Raw genomic sequence first — 23222 nt, forward strand, 5'->3', positions numbered from 1 at the left:
ATTCACAATGATGACACGTAAGTGCAAAGAGCGATTAAGGATTTACTTTCAAAAGGACTCCCATTGATCTTTTTTGATAGACCTGCAATAAATCAAACCGGATTGACTCGCATGAGAACCAAGCCTAATCCTTTAGTCAGATCCAGGAGAACTCCAACCAAACCAGCTGTTAATTTAGGCTTTACAAGATAAAGCAGGAGAAATCCAACCTGATGTACCCTAGGGCAGAGGCTTACATCATCTCTGTAAAGCAATCAACTTATTGCCAGTTTGGAGAGGTAATCAGAGCGCATACTGAGAGAGGCGAGGGAGAGAGGGGAGGGAAAGCTGAGTGGAGGGAGGGAGGTGGAAAAAGAGAGAGAGAAAAAAAAAAGAGATGACTGAAGAGGTTAGAGGAAAGAAAAACAGAAGTGTGATAATGTAAGAAACAACAAAAAGTACAAATTGAGTGAAAAAAAAAAAAAAAAAAGGGAGGGGGAAAACTACTTTTCTGCATGCTGGACAGATACACAGGTCTTCTGAGTGAAACAATGAAACTTAACTTTGAAAGACAAAACATGTTTACAACTCCAATTATCTCCAGAGGGTGAAGATGAAACAGAGAAGCTCGCTAGCTGCAAACAGTAGCTCTCTGGGCTGACAGCAGGGATTGGAGGACAGATTCAGCCCCCCTCTTCCTTCATCTTCCTCCTCCTCACCACCCTGTAATTTCCCCGGAGGCCGGCCCAGACCTTGTCCCCATCCCCAGTGGCCAGTGCCACCTCAGCCGGGTCCTACCAGCCGTGCTGTGGCTGCACCATAGTATAAACCATAGTAATTAAAATGGTTATTTTTGTTTGGGGAACAAGAGAGATTTTCTTTTCTTTTTTTTTTTTCAAGCTCTGGGCGGAAGTATTGCAAGACACCATCCAGCCCACACGGAGTAAACCATGCTGATGCCTCTTTCAGTTGCGCCTTCTGTGTGTGTGGGGGGTGGGGGGTACAACTGGGGTTTTAGTTCCTCTTCTTCGCTGGGTGTGTGACACCACAACGGAGGAAGACGAGGGTGAAGCCTACAAACCACACAACACCGCCCTACACACACACACACACACACACACACACACACACACACACACACACACACACACACACACACACACACACACACACACACACACACACACCCCTTCCAGTGCGCACACTGACACAAAGACTCATTAGCTCACCATCTCTCCTGTCTTTAATGTCCTGTTTACAACGCAAAACAACCAGATCAGGACTGAAATCCAATCACGGAGCCGTGCAGGGCCCTTCACGTCGGCCTCACAGGAGAGCTGAGGAGAAGCAGGCCTTGTAGTCTCTGGACACTGTCCAAGGGAAACCAAACCGCAGGAGTCCAAACAAAACCACACATAAAATCAGAGTTAAAACAGCAGCTTCCATTCAGCCAATCGTGACCCCAACCGCGCGCGCGCACACACACACACACACACACACACACACACACACACACACACACACACACACACACACACACACACACACACACACACACACACACACACACACACACACACACACTCTTTGACCCCTGCTCGTCTATCCTCTCCTGGTTACACCGTATGCACACAGGGATCATGCAGACTTCAGCAAGGCTCCTCTGACATTGCCAAATTGACTGAGGCTCGGCGACATGGGCTTGTTGGTGTGTGTATATGAACACACACACACACACACATACACACACATGCACACGCACAGGATGCATCCATGTAAAGACTGCCACTTAAGCTCAACTCACATCAGCCTGCGCTATCTTTAGCAGCTGGGCTAAACTTTTAAAACCGCACAACAACTCTTCCCCCCCAACCAGCCTCCCCTGACTTCAAATAAGACAGCCTGGCTCTTTGGCAGTGACTGCCCACTGGCAACTCCCTCCACGGCCGCAAGGTCACACGTTTAATTACACAGAAAGTAGTAATCTCACCGGACAGATGGCAAGCAGGCCGCCACTCAATTACTTTATGCCCAATTGAATCATTACTGATGTTATTTGCTAAAATATGGCACAGAGAAAAACACAGCAAAAACTGGATTTGTGATACAAGTGGGGGGGTGGGGGGTTACAGGGTCGTGGCAGTGTTAAGACACAGAGGCAGATGTGACTCTTGCCAAGTAACTGTGACCGAGATCAAAAAGGCGTGAAGGATACAAGCACGACTGTGTTAGCTTTGGGAAAAAATTGGAAGTTTAATACCACAGCGATCAGCGCCAGAGAAAACAGACCCTTATTTTTCCCGAAACCAAAACCGGTACAGAACATTGGCCTATGTGGAAACAGTCGGCTCCCAGCAGCCCAGTTGAGGAAACCACATGACAAGGCCAATTTAAAACGCAAAGAAAGTGTCTGTCTCTTAGAAGAGGGCCAAAAGAAAAAGAGTTTGGGTTGTGTTGTTTTTTTTCTCTTTTTAGGACAACCAGTTTGTCATTGGGGAGAAACTGGGCAGGTTCGACTCCTTCCTGAAAAACTCTGAACGGCGAGTGTGAGGCGTCTCGTCGCAGCATCCACCCCTGTTCCGCGTTCTCTGTTGTTGCCTCACTCATCATCTCTTAACTCCTCCTGCCAATAGCTTCCGTGAACAATGAGAGGCCGAATTTCCCAGCGTCTCTGACCACAGCATGGCTAGGGAGCTCCAACAGTTGAGCTGGCTGGCCAAGGAACAAGATGCTCCTCAAGTTCAGGTCTGAGTTTTGCTCTGACTGTTGTCTAGGCCTGTTTATGATTTAACACGACCACAGACCTAAATAACAGCAAATTAACTGCGCTGACTGGCCTCGTTAATGTCAAGCGTCTGATACTTTCACTGAGATCATTTCTGAAAGTGCAAAGCCTTCTATTTATGTCAACTCGGCTGCCAAACCTTGGTTCTCGGGTAAACCAAAAAAAAAAAAAGATAATGCATTGGCCGGCATGACTGTAAACCTTCAAGACTAGTTGGGATAACGCCTGCTTGCACCTATGGGTGTCATATTCAACTACAACTTTACATCTCATGCCAGTAGACGACATAATGTGAGGCCAGTGTTTGTTTTCATACAAGATGAAGATAAACAGACTGGTTCACTGGCTTCAATAATGTTACACCAAGCCACATACATGCTGCGAAAAACTTGGCCCTCCTGGTGACTGTAAAAAGTCTGGAAGCTCGCCACTAACTGGGAACAGTTGTGTTTGAGAGGCACGTCTACTGATGTAAAATGATCTGTGGGAGCATATAGAAAACTTCCACGTTTTTTTTTTTTTTTTTTTTTTTTCTTTTCCCCTGAGTCAGGGTGAGGAATTCCACCGGCCTATAGATGGCAGCCAGCAGTTGTTCTCCCATGGGGGGAGGAGGGGGGGGGGAGAGAGAGAGTGGGAGGGAGAATCAGGACAAATTGATGACTAGATCTGCATATTTACAGCGCAGGATTTTCAGTTTTCAGGACTCAAAGTGATCCCAAAGGCGAGTGTAGAAAATGAGAAGAAAGGGTCCATGAAACTTCCCCTCGAAGGCTCAGAGGACTTCCAGTAATGGCTCCCAGGAACATCCACAACCTCACTACCCTGAGAGGATGGGGGAGGCTTCCTGTTCGACTTTCCAGTTGTGCTGTTGCTCTACTCGGGAGAGAAGCTGCACTACTGTTTAACACCACAACCGTCACAGTGCTCTGGGAAGTCAGAGACATGAATTCGTTTACAGAAGGGAGTTGAAGGGGATTTGTTATATGATGATGGTTCTGTTCTCATAATCACACATACGGAGCTAAAAACACAGTATCAAACTGGAACTGAACCGAATCTATAGAAAGCATTTCATTGGTTTTCTTTGTGGTGTAATAAAGCAACAGATGCTCCATAGTGGAATATATTGAACGGTGAAAGCCGTCACATGCCTCTTGTGGCTGTTGGTGCTCACTACTCCACGACGGGTCTCACATCACCAGTGACGTAATGGAGGCATGCGTGCCCATCTCAAAATTCTAAACATTGCGAAGGCACCAATTTGCCCAATGCGCGCCTTTCTGTGTTTTATTCTCGCCGAGTTGTAGATCAGATGGAATTCAGATGCTTGCACAATGCGTAAATCTAACTGGAAAATTCTTTGAATACTTTTAACAAAACCAGTTCGGCTGGTAAATTTACATTGAGAAGAGAATTCCATCATTTGTCCCTGTGGAGGTGTAAGGACTAGAGCAGAGAAAGTATGTGTGGTGTACCCAGTGGCTGCAAAAAGGTGCATGCACAGGCGCATACAGCACGTTTCAACCTTAAGCCACAGGACTGTCGGGAGGCCTGCTGGTTTCACCCCCCCCCCCCGCCCCGGCAAGGGAATTCTAGCTGATGCTGTCTCCCAATGGCCCACACTTGACAGTGAGCCTTGCAGTCTCTCCCCAGCTGCTGTACGGCAGACATGGGCAGCAGCGCTGGCACCTGTCATTGACATGCCTTGGCATTCACACTCACTCTGGTTTCCTGAGGCCGGCTGCCTGGCAGTCAGGTGACATATGCCAACGCACACGGCCTCTGATAAAGACTGCAAACACGCACTGGCAATCCAAACCTACTAAACCAAGAGGCACTTAAGCATGATCCCAGCCACTTAAAAAGCATCGGCATCATAGTGAGAGAGGTCTTAGCCTCTCATGTCTCTCTGTCTGATAGCAAACCCGCCCTGATTCAGGCTGTGGCTTGAAGCTGTAAACCAAAGCTTCCCTCAACGCCTCTCACCCACCCGGCTACGCTCTAACCACTGTTTTTGCATACCACTCAGCTTGTGTAACCGTTGAGTGGTTTTGCTCAACCAAGACAATGGCTGTTTAACAGACTAAGCAGAGTAAAGCCTTTTAATGTCAATGCACGGCAAGAGTTGATAAACAGAAATCGCTTCACGCTATACAAGAAACGCAGACAAAAATATCTTGAAACAAAGGGGAGCCGCCTGGGTAACATAATAAAAGTCACACAGATGAGTCTTGCCAGTGGCTCAGACAAACACTTGCAGTATACCCACATTCACAATGCAATTATAACTCGCATTAAAACTGAAGAGTTCAGAGACAGTATCAAAGTCAGTCGGGGTCAGAATGAACTATAACACCATACATATTAACATAAAGCTTTTTGTTCAGCTTGCTCTTTTATCATTATCTCTCACTTGCTTCTAATTACACAGAAATTGAAATGTTTGTACAGACACTAATTGATAAATTGACACTCGAGCCAGAAATCGAGTGGTCACACTGGACAGTGTGGTTGCACCTATAGAAGAAGCAAAACTTTTAACTTGCAGGATGTGGAGGGTGCCGACAGGACCTGATTGAGCTCTTGGTGTGGCAAAACATGCTGGTGCTCACTCTGCTGCCCAGCAGACCACAGCCACGTTTCCCCACCTCATTTGCAAAGCAATCCCGCTTCCCTCCCACTCAGTGCACTCAGTGCATCTTTTTGTCATTTCCACGTCCAGGCTCCATTGGTTTTGTCCGCTGAGACGTCAACGGGTGTGGAGTGGAGGGAGGTAAGGAGCAAGGTCTCAAGGAGACTGCTCTGCAACCAAAGTGCATCTTTACGTGTAGCCACCCTCCCCCTCCCCCACCGCCCCCTCTCCCCCGCCCAACTCCAAAAAAGACATCCTCCCCAACCTACTGAGCCAACACACACTCACCTCTTCCCCCGCCAGACTAATGTGCCCTGACACTCGTACATCACCCGTAAATTGGCCAAATGAATTAACCACGGCCCCTGCTTTGCTTTACGGGCTTTAAATGGATTTTCTCCTCTCCAGGTCTGTCCAATAATTGCGTTTATCCATCTTGTTGAAGCCAGGTTTACACACTCGCAAAGATCATGCCAATCCCCGGATACATTTTCCGCTCTGGTGGCAAGAGCGCGAGAGATTTGTCATTGGATCATAACAGGTAATTCAAACAACAATTAGCTTGACGACTCTGCCGTATGTCAATGTCTGGCTCCCTGTTGCACAGGATCTTGGTTGGAGCAACGAGGTGCCTTCTATCTCTTCATCTGTCTGTACATCTCTTCTTGTTGCTGCTCCCTCATGTCTCGGTGTGATAAATGGAGCCTCGTAATACTTTTTTTTTTTATCTATCAACCAAGCCTCCAGGTTGAAGCAGCAAACACCCACAGTAGGCAAGAAAGTAGTGAGTCTTTATTGTTCATACACACATTCAGACAGAGAGGTAGGGGTGAAGGCAGAGCTGTGAACACCGGCATCAGTGGGGGTCATCTCCACACTTGTGAATGTTTGAACAGAAGTGCATTAGACACTTGGGGGGCCCAACGGACAATTCAGCTATGTAAACATGCAGCAACTTCCTTCCCTCCAGTCCTCCAGGCCTGCAATGAGACAAGCCACTGTTTAAACAGCACACACAGCATTCCTGTGCCTGGGCCTCGGCCAGCTGCTGCATCCTCACTGCAGGCCGGCCGGTCTGCCTGAGCAGAGACAGATACAGGCCTTACGACAGCAAGGGTCATCCACAACAGACAAAGGGCGTTTATAAACGTGCAAAAACGGGATTCAGCTAGTAGAAATGCTCCAGAGCCCTGCACCGGCTACTTAACCGCTGACAGCCAGAGTCCATGCCGCCCTCCCACGGAAGAGAGATTAGCTAAAATCATCACTTCCCTAAAGGAGCCATCTTGAAACCTTAACCACTTGATGCCATCTATAAATGACAAAGCTGAAAATTTATCTTTATTGATATTTGAAATATGCAAAGTGTGGCGGCCAATAAAGATAAAGGACGCAGTAAAGAGGAGATAAAAAAGCCTCCTGGTTCTAAAGTGCACCGTGACGTGCATCACATGACACAAAGGCCACCCCTGCTTGGTGATGCCAACCTTAACTTTCACTATGACTCAACTGCAGTTTCATGGTTAATACCAGAAATTACCCTTTACCTTACATCGTAATGGATGGCAACATACAATAACTTTATAACTGAGAATACATTTAGAACACTAAAATGTTCACAGTATACTTTTTTTTTTTTTTTTTTTTTATACAAATACAATGTATTACCTTAACCAATGTATTCCTACTGAATAATAGCATTATGGTGAGGTGTGGACTACAAACCAAGTTTAGGAAAACACAAGGATTAGAAAGCCAAACTGTGGACTGTTGTGCGATTCATTTTTTCCACTTTGACAGGGGTTGGTAGCTTCACTGAATTAAGCGCCAAAGAAAACACAAACTTTTCAAATGCCACAGAAGAACCTGCTGAAGCAGGACTTCGGGTCATGATTCATCGTAGTAAAAAAAACAACTGGATGTACAATCATCATCCTGTGCCACAGTATTTAAATTCAAGTACGGGAACATGTGCAGCAATAATCTACATTTAATATTTAACACGGAGAATGACTAAATCAGCTGTCATTCAGGCTTGGTTTTATTATAGGAGGACTACAATAAGACTTCAACCCTGGGTCAATGCCTACCATCAGAGCTGCCAACGACGCTGAACTGCAGGTCATTATTTCAATCAAACTGTAATTTCAGGGTGACTAGAGTGCATTGTTTTCCAGCTCAACAGGGCCACGTTCCCCTGTCTTGGCTATCTGTTTGTCTGCCAGTTCATTTCTGCGAGTCTGTCCCCTCTGGCTTGGACGGTGACGGCCACTCATCTCACCTCGGGGACAGTTGTCCAAACAAGACACTCCATTCACTCTGACCCGTCGAGGGACAAAAACAAATGACAATTCACTTCCATGAGTCAATTTGTTCACTTTTGGAATTGACCCTGAATACTGCGGACACATTGGCCTCTCACTGGAGTGGAATGAATACATAATACTGTGAATTGCGGGGGGAGGAGGGGGTGTCCACATATGTTTTCAGTTTCACTGGTGAAACTCTGTTATGAGTAGAAATTAAAAATGCAAAGACTTATTTTGGAATAAAAGGTTTGAAAGGCAATCTAAAATGTAATTAATTCAAAATATAAAGCATACAGCCTGGAAAATATAAAAGAAAGAATTGGAAGTCAGGAGAAAATAGAAATTATGTTGCAATCGATTTAAATTTACATGAGCAATCACAGCGCTTTATGCTGCATTTTGCACTTTATGCACTCCGTACACCATCACCTGCTCGATGGTTGGCAATTCAGTGCTCATGTGTTAGGTGTAGGCCATGTGTGGATGTGACAAGCTGTTCACATGAAATGTTATCTAGTGCTGTGCACAAGTTGACAGCTGTCTCTTTGTAAGAGGCGTATTATTATTGTGTGTAAATAGGTTTCTAACAGCTGGTTAAAGAGCTAACATGGGAATTTACTCTTAATCTGTTTTCCACTGGAATTAGTTCATCAATTTGAAAAAAAAAAAGAAAGAAAAAAGCGAGAGACTCGAACACTGCTCCACATAACAGGGTAAAGAGGCTACATTTTATTAGCCTTGTGCATTTTAAAGTAATCTTGCCAACAATTTTTTTTTTTTTTCAAATCCCACCATAATCCGCAGATTAGTAGATGAATTTATTTCTGCTTGCACTCTTAAACCTCCCTCACCTTTTGCAGGCAGTTATGAATCCGCCACCTTTAACGACAAACAAGCGAGACGATCACCTCATTAGCGAACTTGCTTCGCTTCCAAAACACACGCACAATCACACACACGCGCGCGCGCACACACACACACACACACACACACACAGACAGACAGGCTCCTTGGAGCTTATCCTGCTACAATTAAAAGTTTAATTAGTAGATTAAAAATACATTGACTGGAGTTTTATCACCTTAAACTCCTCCATTATGTGTTTAGCGCACACACAAGTGCCTCCTTCCCATCTGAGCCATTTTGAACAGATTATCTACATACTGAAATTCCCTTGACTGCGTTAAGACTGGAGATACAAACTGGATACAAAAACAAGACTGCTGTAAAACACCATCTGCATAATATAATGTGTTTAGCCAAACAAATGTTGGTACAGTTCGATGTGATGAATGTTTAATGTCTTGCGATGAAAATTTAAATATGGCAGCATATGCATGAGCTCAAGTAACACGAGATGTTGTTTATGTTCAAAATGAAATGTCTGGTTATTGCTGTGCTGGCGGTGCGAAAAAAAAAAAAAAAGGGGGGGGGGAAGTATTTAAAAACGAGAAATATTAGCGTGAATGAGATTCTTCATCTGTGGTACATTCTACCACATCCATAAAAGGCTGGTGTACCACAGGTGTTCACTGCACACTGGCACGTCTAGTCATTATCTAGTCCAACGTGATCATTAAGAGCTGTGATGGCAGTGTGGCACCTCCTCCCTGCGTTCTTACATACACACACACACACACACACACACACACACACACACACACACACACACACACACACACACACACACACACACACACACAAGCTGGAGGGGGGAAAAAAAAAGACTCCAGTGAAGACTCAAGCACTCCCTATCAGTTGTACAAAAAAGAAAAAAAAAAAAGAAAGGGAGGGTGAGAGGGGAAGCTCCTTTCTCAACGAAAAGCATGTCAGCACCGGTGCACTTTGACCCTTCCCAATCACACGCCACAATCCAAACAGAAGTCCGGCACCACCAGAATTGCTCCAGCGTCATGGCAGCGGCCCTCAGCTCTTATAAGGCCCAATTTATTTTTAATTTTATTTATTTTTTTGATGACGATGAGGCCGGGAGGTATGAAGTAAAAAAAAAAAAAAAAAAAAAACATGTGTGAGGACAGGATGGGAGACTGGGCGAGCGGGGGGGGGGGGGGGGGTTAATCTGAGGCAGAAACCACACACATGAACACGCGTGGCTTGACAACTGAAACTCTCCTGTTCCAATCGTGTTCCTCTCTGCTCAGTGTTGTTTTTGTTTTTTTTAACAGGAAGATAAATGTGAAGCCTAGGGGCACTATTGTTTGGACATCTAACCAGGAACTGTCGCTGCTCTCATTGCCCTGGCATTAACAGCAATTATGCGCTCTATTCAGAAGGCTTTTGTGAGTCCGACCCCCTCCCCCCCCCCCCCTCCCCGCTATCCGCCGTCGCCCCTCCACACACACACACACACACACACACACACACACACACACACACACACACACACGCGAGCAGAGGCCTAACACACATTTCCCGCTTTTCTCTGCCCCCTCCAACCCCCGCGCTTTCCCTCCCACTCCCGCTACTGGGGAACTCATTTGGCTACTGCAGCACTCTGGTCCCATTATGAATGAACTTACAGAAATATGTACTTTCAGCAGAGGAAAGGAGCACACATACCAAAAGGATTTCTGAGCCGATATCTGAGCTCAAACAATTCGTCACATTGCAATCTGTGGATTCCTTCTCCTCAATGACAAATGCTGCTAAAACATAGTTAGGTATACATTTACAGCTCAAGTGCTTTAACTGCCTTATTGGAAATTTACATTTTCAGACCCTTTTTTTTTTTAACATGCACTTCGTGAATAATACCAATCTAGGTAATCATCTCTTGAAAGTAGCTAATCCTAACCCTACCTATAACCTCTGTATCTAAAGGATGCGATCAATAGTCATTTCCAACCTAATCTTTTTTTTAGCTGGATGCAGCGCAGCAACACCGCTGATAAAACAAATCTCCAGCAACCACTTTAAATTATCTTATCGACACCTTTCTATAAGTCTGTAGATGAAACATTTCCATGTAAGTTCACACTGTTAGCTGCACAGTCAGAGGAAGCTTCACGTTCAGCCAACCAACACCGACGACACCTGTATTTGTACCAGGAGCCACTTAACAGCTGTGCACTGTCCTTGAAGAATTCAAATTTGGAAAAAGAGCAGTGTGTTTTGAAGGTGCTGGAAGAAGTTTTGGGTGTATAACGATGTTAAAATATTCAAAAATGCAGAAAGTTGCATTAGAACGAGAAGCAGAATGAAGAAAATGGTCAAAAAGCTAATTAATATTGGCTTCTATATTCCTGCGATGCTTTTGATATAATAAATGAGTTTGCCAACTATTCTAGAAACTGCAAGATGAAGTGTTCACCAAAGAAAAATTTCAAATCAAATAAAGCAACATCGTCTGTATACAAATTGAACTGGTGGCTACATGTGCGCACACACAGAATAATTAAATTTCCATGTTTAAGGGAGCCCCGAGCCCTGTGGGCCAGGAGCACAGCTAGCCTATATTTAACAGATGACATAAGTTGCATTCCAGATGTACAGTACTATCTTTGTGTTTAGCTCTATAGAAATGCACTGGAGGAGGAGGAGGGAGGAGGGTAAGGGGGGTAAACTGGGAGAGGAATGGGGTTACACTGGGGGGGGGGGACCCCAGTGCACAGCTGCTTAACTAATGCCTTTTTTTTTTCTTTCTTTTAGCTCAGACACAGAAAAGCAGAGTGTGGTGGCTCACTGACAGAAACAGGGAAAGATACAGGAGGTGAAAATGGATAGATTTTTTTTATTTTTTTTTGTAAAAATAATTTGTTTTACAAAAAAAATAAAATTATATATATCTATCCAGGCTGTGCTGCGATTTAATGAGTAACGGCCATAATCTGTTACACTGAAGTCCAAATTAGGCCTCAGATTAGCAGTTATTACATTAAAAACAATGAAGTCAATGATTTAATTAAAAAAAAAAAAAAAGGTTCAGCTCCAAACCAGACTTGACTGCAGCTGCTACACCCAAACCCAGCTCACACTGCCACCAGGGAACCACTACTCCCTTCGCACTAGTTTAAAATCTGATTAGAAACACACCCCACAAACTGACTGATTTTTTTTTTTTTTTTTTTTTTTGCCTCTGTGGTGTTTCAAGCGGAGTGACAGATCGACAAGCGCGTAAGCTCTCACGCGGCTCAGCCTGCCAACATCATCAGCATTAGACAATTAAGCCTCGCTAGCAGCAAGACAAATATATATATTTATATGCATCTCCTCTGTAAATATTTACTGCACAAATCTTTTCCATTCATTCACCGGGCACTGACAAAACCTTACTGTACTCTCTCTCTCTCTCTCTCTTTCTCAGTCCTCCCCACCACCACCACCACCCACCACCCACCACCACCACCACCCCCACCCCCTACATCTGCGATTCATTGACTTTACAATTTACCACATGTCGAGATGGGAGAGGTCGAGCCTCCATCTGAATCACGGCACAAATATGCAAGTGATTTATTGTTTTAAAAACCCTGGGCCGATTTAGTGCAACTCCACTTTTCCTGAGCATTACTCCTATTGGCAGACCATGAACAATTACAGTTCGGACTAATTAAGCTCTGAGAATGTGCTGTGCACCGCTAATGTCTAGCAGACCCCAATTTTAGTTTAATGGTGCCAAACTTTGCTTCCATGCTCCCCCCCCTCCCCTTTCTCCAACTTAACTCCTCAAATCCAAAGCAGATTGTACTTTTTATGAGTGTTTATTGAGTCGAAGAGAAATAAGGACCCTTTCTTTCCCCCCCCCCCACTCTCCTAGCACAGGATGAGAGAACCAGCAAAGAGAGGAGAGAGAGAGAGAGAGAGAGAGAGAAAGAAGAGGGAGTAGTGGGAGGGAGAGGGAGAGGGAGGGAGAGGGAGCCGCTTCCGCCATACTTTGTAAACAAAAGTGATTTGCAAGACAAAAGGAGCGCAACCTTCCAACTAAATTCAGAGTGCATTTTGCAGCTTGAGGCACAAATCGCCGGCCACGTCGTGCCACGAAAACCCCCCCCTGCGGACACCAATTAGGGCCTATTAACATGTAAAGCCAATTTGATAAGGTGTGGGCCCTATCCCTTAAATCCGCATTAAACTATCTTTTCTCCTGTCTTGGCCACACAAAAAAATAAATCCATTTACAGCAGCCGAACACACATAATCCATATGATATACCATTGTTATGCTTATGCCGCTGCCATGTTTAGGAAAGATACTGTCTGTGTCATTCATAACAGATAAGACCACAGCAACGGATGCACGTGAGCACAAAGGAGGTTGGTGCTGCATTCGTGGGACGCCTGTTCATTACATTAATCCTTCATTATTTCTACCAATAGTAAAAAATAAAAAAAATAAAAATTTTAAATGATAAAGGCGCGAGTCGGCCTGTATCAAAGTGGATTTATTTTATTTATTTATTTATTTTTAAGAGAGGTGATTCTGCGGCAACACGTGCGGTGCCGGCACGACAAGACGAAGGAAACAAAGAGGGGGAAAAAAAAAAGGGGGAGAAAAAGCTATTGTTTCAAGCACACAAAGCCTTCCCAGCGTCTTGTAGTAGAATCATCACGGGTTCTGGGAGCGTCTCTTTCTTTTTTTTTTCTTCTTTTTCACTCTAAACACAGCGCTGGATGCTCAGTGTTACGTTTTCCCCCCCCCCCCCACACACACACACACACACACACACTTGCCCTCCCTCCCCACCCCCCCCACCCTCCACCTCCCCCCTTCCCTCCACTTTCTTGTTCTTTTTTAAACTACTCGTAATTATACGTCGAAACTCAAAACCTCCGCCAAAAGTCTCCAGGCCTGAAGAATTATGGGGCCAGGGGTGGCGTCAAATATCTTAACATTCATAAGTCCGAGAGGCAGTAAATAAAGCCAGTGGATTTACGGGCCCTGCAGCCCCGATGCAGGGGAGCTGGCCGCCCAGATCCCTCTCTCCCTCCCTCGGTCTCTGCGTCTCCAGACCTGTTGAGGTGTGATGTTAGCCCACAGCACCGGAGTTAACCCGCCGCCTTTTTTTTCACAAGCCCCGTGTTAGCATCGGCCAGGAAACAAAAAGGTAGACAAGAGAGGAAAGGGAGATAGAGAGAGCAGCGGGAGCAAAAAAAAAAAAAAAAAAGGGGGGGGGGGGAGAAGTGAAAGGAGATGGAAAACCAGGGTTGAACTAGCCGGGCCACTTCTCCGATTCAACCTGCACCCAGTGATTCAGCAGGCCTTTTGTGTGAGGTTTAGGGAGGAGGGAGACAGGGGGGGGGGGAGGGGGGGGGGGGTGCAGGAAGGCTTTTAAAGCCCGGGCACAGCGTCATGTCAAATTGCTAAATGATACTAAATTGAGAGCCTCCTTGGACTTAGGTGGTAGGAAAAACAAATTCTCACCGGTTATGACTCCCAGAGGTCAGACAAACTATAGTAACGGCCACATGCAGGAAAATTTTGTTTCTCCTCCCCCCCCCCACGAGAACATGCAAACACAAAAATCACAGAAACCAGTTAAGATGTCCAGAAAGATCAGCATCAATGCCAGCTGATGGGGGAAAAAAATAAATTCTAAACTGATCAGAATTTAGCCTAAAAGGAGTTTTATTCAAGAGTCACAATTTCAATAATTTCGACAAAATAAAAAATAAAATAAAAAATAATAAAAGGCCTGGATGTTAAAATACACACCTAAAAATGTAATCACAGCACTACCAAAACCAAGAGGAGCAGAGGGAGAAGACTGAAGGGAAAAGCAGCGAGAATCAAAAGCCTTTCATGACCAGACAGAGAAAGTCTCATTCTAATAATACCGGCAGTCATATTCAGTGCCTAACATGACATGTTAGGGAGCAAGACAGCTAATCAATGTCCAGGTGAATTATTTATGCCGGCTTTAAGTCTAATAGATTTATATTACTGCGACCGCTGACTTCAAAGCTCTAATGGCTGGACACACAGGGCGCTGCAGACAGAGGGGGCCGAGGCAGTACAGTAGGAAGACCACCGCCAGCCGAAAACCATGTTCAGCTGTAGTTACTGTTCAAGTAGATCAATGAATTAAGATGTAATAAATCTGTATATATATAAGCAACTCCTCAATAGTCAGCGGGGGCTTTTACATTTTGTCATGGCTTCATATTGAAAATGAGGAAATGGCGCAGACATGGACACCACAGTTGACAAATCACCGAACGTGTTTTTTTTTGTTTTTTTTAAATACACACTTTAAAAAAAAAAAAAGAGAGATATTTCCTCATCTGTCTTATGTTTGAAAATTGTATTTCAGGGGCAGCATTAAAAGAGCAAAGGTCACGAGCGTCCCGCCGCAGCATCCTCAAGCCATACCACACAATTTACTGCTTTTCTAACTGCTGCATAAGCACAATGAAGGGAGCGCTGCAGAGACTACAGGACAGCACTGTGACAGTCACAAAGAAAACTAAAATACTGAAAACAAGGAAGTTCTTCACTTCAAATCATGCGTGTTGTTGTGAATGTGTGTTTGTGTCAGTGCTGATGAGAATAATGAGTGACTAATTCCACATACCAGCCAGCAGCATTAACAAGGCTGGCTGACTAAGAGAGCAAGAATGGCAAGATGTTCTCCTTGTGTGGAAAACACACACACACACACAGAGAATTTATGTGAGCAGTAAAAAAAAAAAAAAAAATTATTATTTCACGTGAAACCATGAGTGATCATGTTGAACTCCAAAGCAGAAATTGTGTCAAACACAAAAGGAGGCATTATGTGTCAGATGTGCATTTATTTTCAAGGTGTGCACCGGAGCACAGAAAAAAAAATTAAATTGAGGTAGCAAATATCAGTTTCGTTAGGCAGAGCTGAGGTGGGTGGGGGGGGGGGGTGCAGGGTCATATTTCCTAATGCCTGGTCTTTGCCTTAACCTTGTAAAATGAGATGACAGGTCCTAAAGCGCAGACTTGTAATTGCAACCGTTTAAAATAGGGGGGCAAAAAAAAAAAAACACCCATGGTTTAGAAAATTATGCTGCTTAAGGATTGCCATTGCCCAGTGGGACCAGCGAGGTGCTGAGCAAATGAGTAAGTGTGCATAATTATAGCATGGCTGATTGTGTCTAAATAAATAACAGGAATTTATTTATAAATATGGGTTTACATGGCACATGTTTTTGTTCGAGGCAAAGGATTCCTCATTGGGAGCAAAGGCGGTGCACATGCAAAACACAGCATAGTGTTGCACAATCACTGTCATTCAATAATTCACATGTTTAAAAGAAATTATATAATTATATAATTCCATATATATATATATATATATATAGCTATATATATATATATATATATATATATATATATATAAATAAAAGAATATATATATTTATATATAAGGAATAAAACATTGTTTAATGTTTTAGGGAAAAAAAAGCTTTCATGCATGCACCTTTCTAATAATGTCTTTACACATTTTGACAGCTCATTTGCATATTGATTTTATTTGTTTGTGTGTGTGTGTGTGTGTGTGTGTTTTGCATTGCTTTACACTGCTTACAGTGTGTCAAGAGAGCCAGTGTAAAGGTCTGAGTGCTCATGCTGCATGTGTTAGGGGAGAAAAAAAAAAAAGAAAAAGAAAAAGGGGGCATTTTTGATGAGGCTGTGCAAACACAAGCCAATTGCATTATTCAGTAGGTTCAAATCGTGCACTTTGTAGCCTGGAACAGGCAAAGGAACACCCTAATAATCATAACCATAATAATAATAATAATAACCATAATATTTTCATAGTGGTCATGCATTTGACGAGAACGCTGTTCATGGAAACACACCGGTACAAACGTCGTGCACATACATGACCTGCCACCTAAAACCATATATGTCCTTTTTTTTTTTTTTTTTTTACTCTCTCTCTCTCTGCAGTGAGTCCTTAGCACTGTTAGCATGTTAGCTTCCGTCCATGACAAATACAGGCTGGCTTTTTTTTTTTTTTTTTTTGGGGGGGGGGGGGGGGGAGAAGAGAGCTGCAAGGCGGACATGCATGCCATTGTACTGTACACTTCACGGGGAGTTGCAAAACTCTTGGCTCTGCGTTTTTGCACGTCTTTCTGCGTGACAACACTCCGGCTGACTCCGTCGTCTACCCCGGAGTGTGTGTGTGTGTGTGTGTGTGTGTGTGTGTGTGTGTGTGTGTGTGTGTGTGTGTGTGTGCACATACAGCTGTAAATAAACGAACTTACTGTGCGTGCTGTTGGAGAAAGTGATCCATTGGGAAGGTAGGGGCTTGTGAGATCGGGGATCATTATAAATGGATAGCCCGGGTACGGTGGGCTCTTGAACAGCCCTCCATCTTGCCTTTTCGCAGCTAACATGGCGGGGGGGAGAAAAAAAAGAAGAAAACTTTTTTTATATAAAGTGGCCGTGACAACTTTTTTTTTTTTTTTTTTTTTTTTTCTTCTCTCCTGCAAATTTGCATTTGAAGACTAAAGCGGTGGGTGGGTGGGTGGGTGGTGGTGGTGGTGGGGGGGGAGAGAGATATCCCCTCCGTCAGGCACATATATATATAATGTCACGATGCAAAACAACAACAAAAAAAAACAAGAGAGGAAGAATAAAGCAGAAACTCACCCTCCTCTAAACTTTCTCTTGTTTTGTCTCTGAAAGTTTCAGATCTAGGCGGAGGCCGTCTTTCCGCCTTGAAATGCAATGAAACACAAGGATTGCGTTAAAGTTAACACAACGGGGGCGACGAGGGCGATAGTTAACTTTCTTTGCAAGTCTATCAGCGGAACAACGTGAGAAATGCAAGGCCCCTTAATTTAACAGAGCCCGGGGAGGAGGGGGAGGTTGGGGGGGGGGGAGAGAGAAGGACGATCGATCCCCGATTTTTTTTTTTTTTTTTTTTTAAATCTGCAACTTACCTCTGAATCCGACGAGCTGTTTTGATTCGTTTCCGACTCGTTTACGAGAGAAGATTTGACATCTGCTAAATCCCTTTCTGCCGAGGAGTTCTCCGAAATTTTCTCTTCCTGCTCCCCTTCGTCTTTGAAGGAAATCATTTCATCGTTTGCACCCAGATCGTCCCCTCCACCGCCGTTGAGCTGCGGCATTTTTCCCGAGCAAAAAAAAAAAAAAAAAAAAATTTTTTTTTTTTTTTGGTTTGTTTTTGTTTTGAAGGGGGGCAAAACTCAAAAGTTTTAAACCCTTGATCTCGGCGATCTGGAAAGTCCGAGTTTAAGTTTGGGGTCTGTATTGGCGTTTTCCAAAGCTCTGGCGGGGTTGGTACAAAACTAAAAAAGAAGGGAATCTTGGCAGAAAAAGGAAGCCGGAGAAGGAGCCGAGGCGCTCGGATTGAGTGAGTTGAAGTTGGTCGGAGTGGTTTTCAGTTCAAAGGCGGCGCTGATTGACAGATAGAGAGGGATGGAAATAGAGAGAGTCTGGATTCAGGATTATTGACAGGGAGAAACACACAAGAAACTAATGAGATTCAAACAGGGAGGGACTTGAAGTGACGTTTTCATAAATAGGAGGTTAAAAAAAAAAAAAAAAAAAAAAAAAAAAAAAAAAACGGAGCGAGAGAGACGGGGGGGGGGGGGAGAGAGAGAGAGAGAGAGAGAGAGAGAGAGAGGGAGGTAGGAGGAAGCCGGCGGACGACTGCAGTGGAAAGCATGTGAGGAGGAAAGAGGCAGTTTGGGAGCAGGACAGTGATGGTAAAATAGGAGGAAGATAGGAGTTGCTTGCAAATATGGATTAAACGCACATATGGGCGGTCTCCCAGTGGGGGAAAAAAAAAAAAAAAAAAATGAAAAGAGGGTACTTCCTCAGGCTGTTTGCAACCAGTTTGACTCCTCTATTCCCGACCAATCTGTCACACTTGGGCCAAATAAAGTTAACACTATAGCTTCAATTAAATGTTTTCAGTTTTTTTTTTTTTTTTTTTTAAATCCTATCCTTCACATTCAGCTTCTATAACCCACTTTTTCTATCTGTTCTTTTTTATTTATTTTTAATTTTTTTTTTTGCTTACTAAATACTAGAGGCCTATCAAAGCAGAATAAAAGCTATTACTTCGAGCTTGTTTTCCAATTTTATCTGCTTTGTCAGTTCCTTAGATCTATTTTTCATTATATTAGATAATGTTTCCTTAGATCTATTTTTTGGGATGCAGGGTGTTATTGCATCCTGCTTTCTTGACAGGTGTGATGTCCTGTGGGACTAACCTGAATTCCTCACTGGCAGCACAGACAGAGCTGCTTTTTCTTTTTTTTTTTAAATATATAAATATATATTTTTTTACTCTTCTCCAACAACAGCCAGACTGGACACAAATAACTGATGCAGATTTGGATGCCCCAATTCTGTGTCTTATTTGATAGAAAATCTGCCTTAAATAGACATATAGGCGAACATGGACCATAGGTTTGCGGCTAACAGAGAAAAATCTTTTGGAAATATGATGACGCCATAAATTTAAATAAATAAATCCTATATTGTTTCTGTTTACCTACTTTTGTTATTTTCACATCCACGCACATTAACACGTGAAGCCAATGTGACATTTTTCCCCCCCCCCCCCCCCCCCCCCCCCCCCCCCCCCCCCCCCCCCCCCCCCCCCCCCCCCCCCCCCCCCCCCCCCCCGTTCATTGTGTTCCCATTGATCAAGAATAAAAAAAAAAATGTTAAAAATTGGACAACAAAGAGAAAAATGCTCAAATATAAATCATTTACCGGTTCCCTCTAAATAAAAACAGGTTAATTAGGGATATGCATGAAAAAGCAAAATGCTAAAATCTGCTGTTCTCTACCTGAAATGTATATTAAATTGATAAGGAGGTGAAAATGCCCCTGAAGCTAGCTCCTCCTAGTAAAAAGGGACCGTGCACGTGTGTGTGTGTGTGTGTGTGTGTGTGTGTGTGTGTGTGTGTGTGTGTGTGTGTGTGTGTGTGTGTGTGTGTGTGTGTGTGTGTGTGTTTGCTCCTGTATATCAGTGATGAGCTCAGCACCACCAGTGATTCAGTAACCTTATCTCATCACCCGGGAAATGCAGTTTCTGTTACAGCCCATATTTGATGGAGCAATCACAACCACAACAATTAATTTCAAATGGAGCTGCAAGAAATGGAGCTGAAATATACATGCAGGTGAAACTTACATTGTGTTGCAACATGGCAAGCAAAATAAAACAGTGTAAGATTTTAAAAAAAAAAAAAAAAACAGACAGAATGGCTGATTAAAAAAAATATTGTTTCATGTCATCATGCTGTTAGACGTATAAACACAAATATTATGACACTAATTCCTCTGTATCTGCTCTCAGGAGTGTTGTCAAACAGCAGTGATGGGGAATTATGTGCACAGTGTAGCACCAAAGCGTTGTGAATCTGCCTACCAACGCACCTAGACGAGGCAACACCATGAAAGCAGACGACTGCGCTCAATGATCACTGATGTTCTTTATCTGGTTGAGCTGAAAGCGGTGTTTGTGTTTGGCTGGCTGCAGCCCAGCCAGCAGTGGTAAGGGAGCGATGGAGGAAGGGAAAAAAAAAAAAAGGATAACCGTCTCTGGTTGTCATCCGGTGTGTCTGTGTTTAGGCAGAAGGTGGAAGAAGAGGCGTCCTGCGGCTCGGGGCCCTCAAAAACCCGAGCCCACACAGACCAGACCAAAGCGGAGGAGCTCCGAGCTGGCCTCTCCCCGGATCGCCTCAGCGGGTACCTGAGAGTTAACAGAGGGGAGGGGAGGGGGGTGGGGGGGGCCTGGCAGCGTGTTATCATGCGTGCCGTGGGGACACCTGCCTCTGATGCCGCCCCGGTGATTCTAATCTACGCGACCCTTTAATAACATAATGACAGGCTACGCTGCTGCCGCTGCTCCTGGATGATGGAGCAGGAGCGCGCCCGGTGTCTGCTGCTGTTATTTATTTTGTGATGGGTTTTGCGTGTTCACCTCCGCTCCTTGTGGTTGTGGTTTGGTACGACTGGGGATAGTGTCATCCACGCGCCCCTCCCCTGTCTCAGAGTGTGAAGGAAGTCGGATGCGTCAGCTGAGTCTGATCACGCAACCTCATCAGCCCTCATAATAAATCCACTGATTCCCTCAGCAAGTTTGAATTGTCACTTCTGACGTCAGCTGCAATCAAAGTGAAGCAGATTTATAAGACTGATGCCCTCATGTACAAATCTAAGTTAAAAAAAAAATGCTCCTTTAATGATATTTTTTTTGCATCATTCATCCTACTGTGTTAGCTCACAGCTCTAATATGATTTTGTATTCTATATATTTCTTGAGCTTTATAATAAAATATCATAAGTGCTCAACACATTTTGCACATTATGTTCATATGCATATTTTCTTTTAGTTTTAATGCTATTCTCAATAGGGTAGAAACAAAACATCATCATAATGACAAATAAACTCCTAAATACATGTGTTTTGGTCTTGAAATGTACAGGATTTATAGCAGTACATACATAATAGTGGCTTTTCAGACATTTTAGCCTCATTTGTTTTGTTTTGATTTCAAAAGGATTTTGGGTGGTGATTTTTTTTTATGAATGATGAATAATTAAGTATATAATCAATCCATTGTCAAAACGCTGTGGCTATGAAGACGGAATTTAACTTTTCACGTTTAATATCAATAATAATATCATAATTCTTCTTGTATTTCCTGTACATGTTTTATGTTTGCAGAGCCTGCGGTTTGAAAGTGAAAAAGTCAAGGAAATTTAAACTGTCTAATTAAATTAACATATGGTGAGGCTGTTCTACTAGTTGATATGTAATCTATATAGCAGCAGCACACCGAGCACATCCTCTGTGTTCACATACCCATCATGCCTCCATGTTGCCAACCATACCTAAGAGCATATTAGCATATTACTGCTGGACATTTTCCCTTCACAAAGATGTGCTTGTTTTATGGTAACTGATTTATTCTTGTAATGAGGCTCGTTCACTTGATAATAAGTGAAACTTAACATTTAACTTTAGCTGCATTTAGTTGAGTGCAAATTCCCTCTATTATTGGGGGAGATGTTGTTTAACCATTGTGGGCATTTATTGTCTGTGCAGCTCATATAATTTCTATCACCGGGATAATACCGCCGTTAGCTGTAATTACATCTATACTAATGGGCCTCATCATTTTTTTGGGGGGGGAATGGACAGGATGGAGACATAGATGTCTGATTTACCTGATTATGAAAAGCATGATTCACGCTGTATGTTATTTGTTAGAGTAAAAGCAAATCGGACAGGAAATATCCAGATTGTGCTTGCATATGTGTGCAAATGGTTAAGCCTGTTTTCTTGGATAGAGTACTTATAATTGTGCTTGTTAAATTCAGCACATCACTGCTCTCCAAGCAGAACATTTCTGTGTACACTTACTTTAATTACTCACTGGCTGGATTGGGGAGGGGGGGTTGTATTCTATACATCAAAACCTGGCAAATGATGAGGAAAGAGTTGCTTTCTTGAAATATGAAATTATTACACGTGTACAATGTATATAGAGCATATATATATATATATTTATTTTCCCTCTCATTGTACTCGCAGTAAAGGAGTTTCTCTGCTCCCTTGCCCCTCAGCGCTCTAATCATTTGACACAATAGGCCAATGCATTTGAAAATAAAAGCTTTGTATGCGGGAATTGCCTTCGCAAATCCTTTAGAAATTAATTTAAAAAGCAAAATGCTCAGAGTGTTATGTTGACCAAAGCTTTAAGGGCTGGTGGGGGTGAGGAGGGGGAGGGTTAGGTCTTTTTCACAAATAGAACCTGTTATCAGTGGAGTCTATGCACCTGTAAAGAAATAAACTATAGCTGCTGACTGAAAGTCAACTGAGGGACTAGTTTTGCAAGAGCAGACTGTCTGAAAATGTACTAAGGAATTATTTAAATCGATTTATTTGTATTTAGTTTTACTTATTTGTTAATTGTATTTAATTGTATTTACAATCCACATCTCCACTGAAGACAGTGGAGAAAAAGAATAACAGTATAATGAAGAATGAGTCACGCTGGCTTTTGACTCTGCACTCATCTCAAATCAATATGACCCCCTCCCCTCCCCCCTCCGAGACTAATATAACAAACAGCTCAACAACCATTTCATTAGGTTAAAAGTTTGTGAATCAATCATCAAAATAGATCAAATCTAAATCTAATCAATACACCCCCCCCCCCACAAATATCCCAGGAGTTGGCTGAGGAGTTTTCTCGTGACCAGTCTGGACACTGGTGATTAATGTAGGCAAACTGCTCTTTATATGACTCTAGGTATTGGACTCAAGCAGGAGCTGAGTGTCTCCAGAGCTCATCCGCGCAGCATCGTGGGAACCATATTAGGCCAGCTACGTGCGCTGTCTCCCGTCGCCTCCAAAACAAACAGCCAAGCGTTTTTCAGAAATGGACGCGATAGTCATTAATCAAGGTCCGAGGCAGGTCCTGAACTCTCTAAACATGGAATCCACCTGAGAGACACGGTAACTTATGTACTCTGCTGCTGCGGATCTGCAGGCCAGCACACACACTGCTCACCTGTCCGTCACAGCAGC

The 23222-nt window shown here is 43.5% G+C and overlaps 2 protein-coding genes across 24 annotated transcripts in view; both read right to left on the reverse strand.

The window, feature by feature from the left end:
• Window positions 1–17818, reverse strand: part of tcf7l2 (transcription factor 7 like 2) — a 92320-nt gene extending 74502 nt beyond the window's left edge. For all 23 annotated transcript variants that reach the window (XM_069691795.1, XM_069691794.1, XM_069691793.1 and 20 more), the window contains exons 1-3: window positions 17584–17818; window positions 17291–17357; window positions 16903–17027 (exon numbers count right to left, since the gene is read on the reverse strand). In XM_069691795.1, coding sequence (XP_069547896.1) covers window positions 16903–17027; window positions 17291–17357; window positions 17584–17772 — 381 coding nt within the window. In that variant the 5' untranslated portion in view covers window positions 17773–17818. The remainder of the gene's footprint in view (window positions 1–16902; window positions 17028–17290; window positions 17358–17583) is intronic.
• The window catches only part of vti1a (vesicle transport through interaction with t-SNAREs 1A), a 150025-nt gene continuing 142900 nt past the window's right edge, over window positions 16098–23222 (reverse strand). Inside the window, exon 10 of the transcript XR_011310640.1 lies at window positions 16098–16112. The gene's annotated coding sequence lies outside the window, so the exon portion shown is untranslated. The remainder of the gene's footprint in view (window positions 16113–23222) is intronic.

This window comes from Brachyistius frenatus, unplaced genomic scaffold (genome assembly GCF_029030835.1).
Source record: "Brachyistius frenatus isolate BFR_SWC_R1_liver_20210118 unplaced genomic scaffold, ASM2903083v1 Contig_11, whole genome shotgun sequence".
In the NCBI taxonomy this organism is placed as follows: Eukaryota; Metazoa; Chordata; class Actinopteri; family Embiotocidae; genus Brachyistius; species Brachyistius frenatus.